This window comes from Oryzias melastigma, linkage group LG12, assembly GCF_002922805.2.
Source record: "Oryzias melastigma strain HK-1 linkage group LG12, ASM292280v2, whole genome shotgun sequence".
Classification (NCBI taxonomy): Eukaryota; Metazoa; Chordata; class Actinopteri; order Beloniformes; family Adrianichthyidae; genus Oryzias; species Oryzias melastigma.
Window position 1 is genome coordinate 277,948 of NC_050523.1, and position 10,396 is coordinate 288,343.

Below are 10,396 nucleotides of genomic sequence, written 5' to 3' on the forward strand. Positions count from 1 at the left end.
ACAAACGATAGACAAACAAGAGACAAATGAGAGACAAACATGAGTCAAACGAGAGACAAATGAGAAACAAACGAGAGACAAACGAGAAACAAACAACAGACAAACGAGAGACAAAAAAGAGACAAACGAGAGACAAACATGAGTCAAACGAGAGACAATTGAGAAACCAACAACAGACAAATGAGAGACAAATGAGAGACAAAAGAGAGACAAACGAGAGACAAATTAGAGACAAACAAGAGACAAACGAGAGACAAATGTGAGTCAAACGAGAGACAAACGAGAAACCAACGACAGAAAAATGAGAGACAAATGAGAGACAAACGAGAGACAAAAGAGAGACAAACGAGAGACAAATGAGAGACAAGCGGGAGACAAACGAGAGACAAATGAGAGACAAACGAGAGACAAACGAGAAACGAACGACAGACAAACAAGAGACAAACGAGAAACAAACGAGAGACAAACGAGAGAAAAACAAGAGACAAACGAGAAACAAACGAGAGACAAACGAGAGACAAACAAGAGACAAACGAGAGACAAACGAGAAACAAACGAGAGACAAACGAGAGACAAACAAGAGACAAACGAGAGACAAACGAGAAACAAACGAGAGACAAACGAGAGACAAACGAGAGACAAACGAGAGACAAACGAGAGACAAACGAGAGACAAACGAGAGACAAACAAGAGACAAACGAGAGACAAACGAGAGACAAACGAGAGACAAACAAGAGACAAACGAGAGACAAACGAGAGACAAACGAGAGACAAACAAGAGACAAACGAGAGACAAACGAGAGACAAACGAGAGACAAACAAGAGACAAACGAGAGACAAACGAGAGACAAACGAGAGACAAACAAGAGACAAACGAGAGACAAACGAGAGACAAACGAGAGACAAACAAGAGACAAACGAGAGACAAACGAGAGACAAACGAGAGACAAACAAGAGACAAACGAGAGACAAACGAGAGACAAACGAGAGACAAACGAGAGACAAACAAGAGACAAACGAGAGACAAACGAGAGACAAACGAGAGACAAACGAGAGACAAACAAGAGACAAACGAGAGACAAACGAGAGACAAACGAGAGACAAACGAGAGACAAACGAGAGACAAACGAGAGACAAACGAGAGACAAACGAGAGACAAACGAGAGACAAACGAGAGACAAACGAGAGACAAACGAGAGACAAACGAGAGACAAACGAGAGACAAACGAGAGACAAACGAGAGACAAACGAGAGACAAACGAGAGACAAACGAGAGACAAACGAGAGACAAACGAGAGACAAACGAGAGACAAACGAGAGACAAACGAGAGACAAACGAGAGACAAACGAGAGACAAACGAGAGACAAACGAGAGACAAACGAGAGACAAACGAGAGACAAACGAGAGACAAACGAGAGACAAACGAGAGACAAACGAGAGACAAACGAGAGACAAACGAGAGACAAACGAGAGACAAACGAGAGACAAACGAGAGACAAACGAGAGACAAACGAGAGACAAACGAGAGACAAACGAGAGACAAACGAGAGACAAACGAGAGACAAACGAGAGACAAACGAGAGACAAACGAGAGACAAACGAGAGACAAACGAGAGACAAACGAGAGACAAACGAGAGACAAACGAGAGACAAACGAGAGACAAACGAGAGACAAACGAGAGACAAACGAGAGACAAACGAGAGACAAACGAGAGACAAACGAGAGACAAACGAGAGACAAACGAGAGACAAACGAGAGACAAACGAGAGACAAACGAGAGACAAACGAGAGACAAACGAGAGACAAACGAGAGACAAACGAGAGACAAACGAGAGACAAACGAGAGACAAACGAGAGACAAACGAGAGACAAACGAGAGACAAACGAGAGACAAACGAGAGACAAACGAGAGACAAACGAGAGACAAACGAGAGACAAACGAGAGACAAACGAGAGACAAACGAGAGACAAACGAGAGACAAACGAGAGACAAACGAGAGACAAACGAGAGACAAACGAGAGACAAACGAGAGACAAACGAGAGACAAACGAGAGACAAACGAGAGACAAACGAGAGACAAACGAGAGACAAACGAGAGACAAACGAGAGACAAACGAGAGACAAACGAGAGACAAACGAGAGACAAACGAGAGACAAACGAGAGACAAACGAGAGACAAACGAGAGACAAACGAGAGACAAACGAGAGACAAACGAGAGACAAACGAGAGACAAACGAGAGACAAACGAGAGACAAACGAGAGACAAACGAGAGACAAACGAGAGACAAACGAGAGACAAACGAGAGACAAACGAGAGACAAACGAGAGACAAACGAGAGACAAACGAGAGACAAACGAGAGACAAACGAGAGACAAACGAGAGACAAACGAGAGACAAACGAGAGACAAACGAGAGACAAACGAGAGACAAACGAGAGACAAACGAGAGACAAACGAGAGACAAACGAGAGACAAACGAGAGACAAACGAGAGACAAACGAGAGACAAACGAGAGACAAACGAGAGACAAACGAGAGACAAACGAGAGACAAACGAGAGACAAACGAGAGACAAACGAGAGACAAACGAGAGACAAACGAGAGACAAACGAGAGACAAACAAGAGACAAACAAGAGACAAATGAGAGACAAACGAGAGACAAACGAGAGACAAATGAGAGACAAACGAGAGACAAACGAGAGACAAACGAGAGACAAACGAGAGACAAACGAGAGACAAACGAGAAACAAATGAGAGACAAATGAGAGACAAACGATAGACAAACAAGAGACAAACGAGAAACAAATGAGAGACAAACGATAGACAAACAAGAGACAAACGAGAGACAAACGAGAGACAAACGATAGACAAACAAGAGACAAACGAGAGACAAACGAGAGAAAAAAAAGAGAAACGACAAACAAACGAGGGACAAACAAGAGACAAACAAGAGTCAAATGAGAGACAAACGAGAGACAAACAAGAGTCAAACGAGAGACAAACAAGAGTCAAACGAGAGACAAACATGAGTCAAACGAGAGACAAATGAGAGACAAACGAGAGAAAAACGAGAGGCAAACGAGAGACAAATGAAAGACAAATGAGAGACAAACGAGAGACAAACAAGAGACAAACGAGAGACAAATGAGAAACAAACGAGAGACAAAGAGAGACAAACGAGAGACAAATGAGAGACAAGCGGGAGACAAATGAGAGACAAGCGGGAGACAAAAGAGAGACAAACGAGAGACAAACGAGAGACAAACGAGAGACAAATGAGAGAAACGAGAGACAAACGAGAGACAAACAAGAGACAAATGAGAGACAAACGAGAGACAAATAAGAGACAAGCGGGAGACAAACGAGAGACAAACGAGAGACAAACAAGAGACAAATGAGAGACAAACGAGAGACAAACGAGAGACAAATGAGAGACAAACGAGAGACAAACAAGAGACAAAGATAGGTTGTCGGTTCCACGGTAACGCTCAGGGTTCCATCGATAATGTAAGTTTAGACGGAGAGGACGACGGGCAGGTCAGAGCGAAGGTAGACAATAAAAACACAACATCAAAAAGTCTGAGAGTAAAAATCACACAGTAAACAAACAAAAATAACAAAAAACTTAAGACAGAAACACAAGAAGAAATGCAAACAAACAACAACAACACAAAATCCTGCCAGAGTTGAAACAGATTAAATCAAGTTTTAAGAAAAAGAAAACAAGCAAAGACAAACAAAACAAAGAGGAGGGACCTCCTGGGGGATGAAGATGTTCAGGCCTCCAGCAGGAAGAGGCGGCGGCCATGTTTGAGAGCGGCGTGCATTGTTGGCGGTGACACGCTCAATTTGTCATTAGTTGTGAGGCGAGAACGGATGAGTACACTTTCAATTTAGTGGCGCGGCGTTCTCCATTCATCACGCCGCTCATCATCCATCATCTCTGCAGCTTCCATCCACTCCAACACTCCTCATCAGTTTAATGCAATTAATCTCCATGCTGCCATAATTCCACATTAATGAAGCAGGACTTTGATCTGATTGTTGCTTTGATGAAGTCGTGTCGTCCTCGGAGAGTCGCCTCGCCGCTCCTCGCCGCTTCTGCAGGTCTCCTCCTGCCGTCTGTCTTCATAAGCAGCTCTGAGAAATTGGAAAAGTGCAGCAATAGATAGGAGGTGACCTGGAAACAAAAGCAATCAGGGCCGTCGGCGAGCGGGGGAGGGGGGCCGCGGCGGCCTCCATCAGCCCCAGATCCAGCCACGCTGTCAATACCAGAAGAAATACTTTCTGAGTGGCGGGGCCAAAGAGGAGTCTGCAATTTCACACCTTCATGTACCTGAGCGGGGGACATTTTTCACAGCACCCCCCAACCCCCCCGTCTGGATGATAACAAACAGGAACAGCCGTCCAATCACAGCGCAGTAAAACAGGAAGTTTACGGTCACATCCATCAGTTCTGAAGCAGGAAAAACTCAGAGTTTACCTCCTCGGGGCGCAGAAGACCCGGAAAACGGAAGTCTGTTCCCAAAGAAAAGGTTCTCCTAATGTTCTCCTGATCTCTGATGTTCTCCTGATGTTCTCCTGATGTTCTCCTGATGTTCTCTTGATGTTCTCTTGATCTTCTCTAAAGTTCTCCTGATGTTCTCTGATGTTCTCCTGATGTTCTCCTGATGTTCTCTTGATGTTCTCTTGATCTTCTCTAAAGTTCTCCTGATGTTCTCTGGTGTTCTTTTGATGTTCTCCTGATGTTCTCCTAATGTTCTCCTAATGTTCTCTGATGTTCTCTTGATGTTCTTTAAAGTTCTCCTAATGTTCTCTGATGTTCTCCTGATGTTCTCCAGATGTTCTCTGGGGTTCTCTAAAGTTCTCCTGATGTTTTTCTTGATGTGCTCTAATGTTTTCCTGATGTTCTCTAAAGTTCTCATGATGTCCTCTAATGTTCTCTGATGTTCTCTTGATGTTTTCTTGATGTTCTCTTAAGTTCTCCTGATGTTCTCCTGATGTTCTCCTGATGTTCTCTGATGTTTTCTGGTGTTCTCTAAAGTTCTAATGATGTTCTGCTGATGTTCTGCTGATGTTCTGCTGATGTTCTGATGACTGAGCGCATCAGACACGTCTTCTGGATTACTGGAGAATCCAAATGTTCCTCCGGTGGAGTGTCAGGAATTCAGATCCGGCCTTCATCCCGGGTCATGTGACACGGATTCTTGTTTATTTATTAACGACGTTAAAACCAAGAGAAGATGACAACACTAATAATTTAATGTTCTGCAGCACAGAACAAGCAAAAGAAAGTTTAAAAATTCTTAAAAACATTGAATCAGATTTTAGAGTTCTTTAAAAATAATTTGACAGTTTAACTGAAAACATATTCAGTCATTTTAACGTTTTGTTTGACTTTCTGTTGAAATTAATTATGTATTTATTCTATCAAACACAGAACCAAATGGACATTTTAGAACAACAATAAACAAATAAAACTTTTCATTCGAATTTCATTGTTAATGTGTTGATTTTCAGTCTGTTTACCGTAATATTTTCGATGTTTCTTATTTTGTTGGGAGTTTTTATGGTTTTATTGGTTTCAGCTTTCAGTGTTTTTTCTGATGTTTTTTTATTTTCTTTTTTTTTAATCTTTCTGGTGTTTACAGTTTTTGTGTTTTTGTTTTTTATGTTTTTATGTTTTATGTTTTATATTCTCTCTTGATTCCAGTGTTTTTGTTGTTTTTGTTGATTGGGTTGATTTTCTTTTGGTTGCTCTTCACTCGACATGTTTTTTTCATCAGACCTCCTTGATCCGCTCCCTGAAGCAGAAACTCCTGCACGTCTGAATCAGCTGAGAGGTTTTCCGGAGGTTTCCTGTCTTGATGCTCCTGCAGGATCTCCGCTGATGTGAACAGAAAACGGCTGACGATGGATTCTGGAACCGCTTTGATTTTATCCATAAAATTATTTTAGTTTTGCTCAAAAATCTCAGAGAACAGCAGAAATCCCGTTTTTGTGGTTCTGCGTCCGACTCGGTGGACGTTGATGGTCTCTGGGTTCAGATCTTTGCTTTCATCCCTTTTCTCCGCTGGGTTTCAGGTTTTTGATTTGGAGGATTAATTTAATTATTTTATTCCTAAAAGTGAAATAATAAATCTTCTAAACATTATGAAGGTTCATTAGAACAGAAAGATCAATTTGACTGAACGTTTGACGTTTTTACTCAACAATATTTACAGAAAAGTGATTTTGTTTTTGTCTTTAGATTTAATACAAACATTTTTTCCAAACACTTTCTAAATATTTTTGGGTCAAACATAAAAAAAAATTAAATACAAAATAATAATTTCTATTAAATCATGAAGTTTTATCCGTTCAGATCAGATAAAACATGAATGTTTCTGATCCTCCGGGATCCCGTTTCTGATCCTCCGGGATCCTGTTTCTGATCCTCCGGGATCCTGTTTCTGATCCTCCGGGATCCCGTTTCTGATCCTCCGGGATCCCGTTTCTGATCCTCCAGGATCTTGTCTGCGGTTTTGAGGATTCTTGGAGTAAAAAAGGATTTTCTAACAGATTATAATAAAGTTTTTTGTTTTTTTACATTTTGAATTTCTTGTTTTCTCTTATTTCTCTTCGATTCATCGCCTCAGAATCACATTTATGTTATCGCGACACAACAAAGACAAAACATCTGAAGCTCTTCTAACGGATCTGCAGAACCAGAGTTCTGAATGCATGACGTTCGGAAGCAGTAATGCAGGCGGCCCGGCTGGACCTGCAGACCCCAGAACCGACCGGACTCAGCAGCGGTTCTGATTCTGAAGCGTTCAGCTGCAGGTCACCCCGCTCTGCAGGTTTAAATTTGGGTTTGGACGTGAATCTCAGGTTTACTGGGTTTCAGTTTCCGATCGGAACCGCTTTGATGTTTTCGGTGAAGCTGAAATGAAAACAGTTTATTTTCAGAGAAACAGAAAAGAAAATCCTTTGGATCAGAGAAAAGACGGATCTCTTCTGTCCGAACCGGGTCAGAGGTTCTGTTGTTGGAGGTCCAGCTGCAGCCTACAGGAGCGCATCGATCCGGCCGCGTTTTCCCGCCGTTCAGCGCGTGAGTCGGTCCTCGCGGCGGCCCGGAGAAGATCCGGAAGACTCGAACCGGGTTCAGTTTGGAAACGGCTTCATATTAACTGAGCGCACCTGCAGCGCGCGTGCGGGGGGGGGGGCACCAGTAAATGGAAGGCGTGCACGGGCTGTGCGCGGGCTGCGCGCGGGCGGCCGGCGGGGTCAGGCGGTGTCTTTGATGATGTCCCTCTGAAATCCATCGGAATCGCATTAAAGTGGACATAAAGATGTGCAGACACATACATCAGCGCGCGCGGAGCGGCGGAGCGGCGCGCGCCAACAATCCCACCTCAACAATCGGGTTATGGGATCGGCTTTAGATCCGATTAATAATTCACCATCCTGTTAGAGGAGAACAAACAGGAGGAGGAGGAGGAGGAGGAGGAGGAGGAGGAGGAGGCCCCCGCTATTTCACACTCGCTGCTCTTCATCACGGTCACGCGCGCAGCGCCGCGAGGGGTTCACCCCAGAACCCCCTCAAGGTTCTTGTGTCTAAGCAGAACCGGTCCGGTTCTGGAGGTTCTGGACAGAAAACTGAGTCCAGTTTGATCAGATGAGAGACAAAGATTTCAGAATAAAAAGTTGTTTAAAATGATTTTATTGAATCTTTATTTGATCTGATGGAGACGAGATCTGTTTGAATCATCAGGAGAAAAACATGAAAACAAACAAACAACCAATAAACGAACAACAACAAAAATAAAACGAATCATGATGAAAACAGGATTTCTGGGGAAATTCTCCTTATTTAAGTCACAAACAGAATCTGACCCCCGGACCAGAACCAGAACCGTTTGTTCCAGCAGGATTCTGCTGCAGGAGACTTTAAAAACGGGGAACATCCAGCTGAACAGAACCGATCCGGGTCAGCCGGTCCCCTGACGGGTCACGACCCGCGTTTCCCTCAGACGTTTCTCTGGATCTCGGTTCTGTTCAGCTGAGGTTCTCAGAAGCTCCTTCTCTGAACCCGGAGAAGATTCAGAAGTTCTCCTCTGACCTGCAGGATGAAGATGGGCCCGCTGAGTCCGGACCTCAACGAAGGGCCGGATTATAATCTGGATGATCTGATCTTCCAGAAGAGACGCAGATTCTGATCCTTCATCCTGAGATGATTTGAACTCGGCTAATCGGGGGGTACTGATTGTTTAGTCGTCATGGAGACAAAAATGGAGAAGATCAGGACCAGAGATCAGAAACAGAGGTCAGAACCAGAGATCAGGACCAGAGATCAGGACCAGAGATCAGGACCAGAGATCAGAAACAGAGGTCAGAACCAGAGGTCAGGACCAGAGGTCAGAACCAGAGGTCAGAACCAGAGATCAGAAACAGAGGTCAGGACCAGAGGTCAGGACCAGAGATCAGAAACAGAGGTCAGGACCAGAGGTCAGGACCAGAGATCAGAACCAGAGATCAGGACCAGATATCAGGACCAGAGATCAGAACCAGAGGTCAGAACCACAGGTCAGGACCAGAGATCAGAACCAGAGATCAGGACCAGAGATCAGGACCAGATATCAGGACCAGAGGAGATCTTCTTCTCGTGTCTGTGCTGAAACCATCATAATGTTGTAAATTGTCTTTTCTGGGAGAGCAGGAAACGGAATTTCAATTTGTTGTATGTCAGCAGATATGAAGGATTGACAATAAAGTTGACTTTGACTTTGATCAGTATTTCACATCAACCTGAGCTGAACTCCTCAGAACCTCAGAAGTTCTGCAGAACTCCAGCTCAGGTTCCTGCAGAGCGTCTCTCTGGTTCTTCTGTCCTTCCAGGAACCTGTTAAGTTCATCAGAGTATCTTTATGAGCAGCAGCTCTTCCTCATCTCACTGATGATGGAGACTGCTAGAGTTGTGTGATCCCACACCGCCATCTGCTGGTTAGCTCGGTGTACTGCAGGCTGAGGAACCGCAGCGGAAACGGAGTTCTACAGAGAACTGAAGCAGAGAAACGTCCTCTTGGGGGGTTCACTCGTCCTCTTGGGGGGTTCACTCGTCCTCATGGGGGGCTCGGATGGCCCCCGGGGGCTGGCTGCCGTTCTGCACCACGATGCTGCTGTACATCTTCTGCTGCTCCTCCCGGAAACAGTCCTTCACCTTCCCCCTCTTCAGGCCCCCGTCCCTGGAGAAGCAAAGAGCGGGTTCTCAAGGTCCTGCAGGAGATCAGGTCTGTCTCTGAGAGTAATCTGATTACTGCTCACCATGCCAAGTCCAGCAGGCCCCCCCGACGCGCAATGGCAGATTTCACCCTGCTGGCAAAATGAGCTGCATCCTCCCCCTCCTAGACAAATACACAAAAACACACAAACAAACAAACAAACAAACACAGTAGACACAAACCATACAAACACCAACAATACAAACACAGAACACAAACAAACAAACACTTAATGAAAATTCTGATCCAGGCAGTTGTACCCAGAGCTGACAGGTGTACAGGTGAGTGGGGGTGTACCTGGATGGTCATGGGGGGCAGGTACCACACGTTGACCACGATGGCCCAGCTGCTCATCATGCGCAGCAGGTAGCTCACCATGTTGTACTTGCTGCTGTTCCAGAAGGCGTCTCCAAAGCGAGGGTCGTACTGAGACATGGAGCGCACGGTGAGCGCGCGCACGGAGCCGTGCACGGAGCCGTGCACGTCTGCTCAACCGGTTGAGGTCACTGCAGGTCGTCACAGAGTCTCACCTTGATGGCGACCGGATGAATCGTTCCTCCGATCTCAAAGCTTCCTTTCTTGAACATCAAGACGGACGTGTTGTTGACGCAGGTTCCTGCCGAGAAGAGGCGGAGTCAGGGGGGGGGGGGCATGGCTGACCCGGGACCAGACGAGACACAAACAGACCGAGACGGACCCACCTTCAGGGAAGATGAGGATGGGGAGTTTGTTCTTGTCGCAGACGTGCGCTCTGAGCCTGCAGCAGAAGATCAGCTTCCATCAGGAACCAGAACGTTTTCAGGTTCTAAAGGTTCTACAGCAGCTGCTGCTCTCAGGTTATGAACATTTCAAACATTTAAACCTCTTTCTGATCATCTGTACTTCTCTGTGAGTCAAAGCTCTAGCAGGTTTCTGACGGACGTTTCTGTCAAACTGCTTTAATCTGGGTTCTGCTGCGGCCCGGATGAGCTGGACTCATCGCTCTGCTGCCGCCTCACCTGCTGGTCACGGCGTGCCGGTCCTTCATCTCGGACCTCTCGAACCAAATGTGGGGGCAGGACCTCAGCATGGACCTCTGGATGACCCCCATCAGCCCCCCGTGAATCTGCCCCACCTGTGGACAAGGCTG

General features: G+C 45.4%; 1 protein-coding gene across 1 annotated transcript in view; it reads right to left on the reverse strand.

Moving 5' to 3' along the window:
* Positions 1-7,692: 7,692 nt before the first annotated feature.
* The window catches only part of gpat3 (glycerol-3-phosphate acyltransferase 3), a gene marked incomplete in the record, with an annotated part of 7,337 nt that continues 4,633 nt past the window's right edge, over positions 7,693-10,396 (reverse strand). Inside the window, 6 exon segments of the mRNA XM_024298910.2 lie at positions 7,693-9,231; positions 9,311-9,390; positions 9,565-9,693; positions 9,798-9,883; positions 9,969-10,024; positions 10,266-10,381. Coding sequence (XP_024154678.1) covers positions 9,099-9,231; positions 9,311-9,390; positions 9,565-9,693; positions 9,798-9,883; positions 9,969-10,024; positions 10,266-10,381 — 600 coding nt within the window.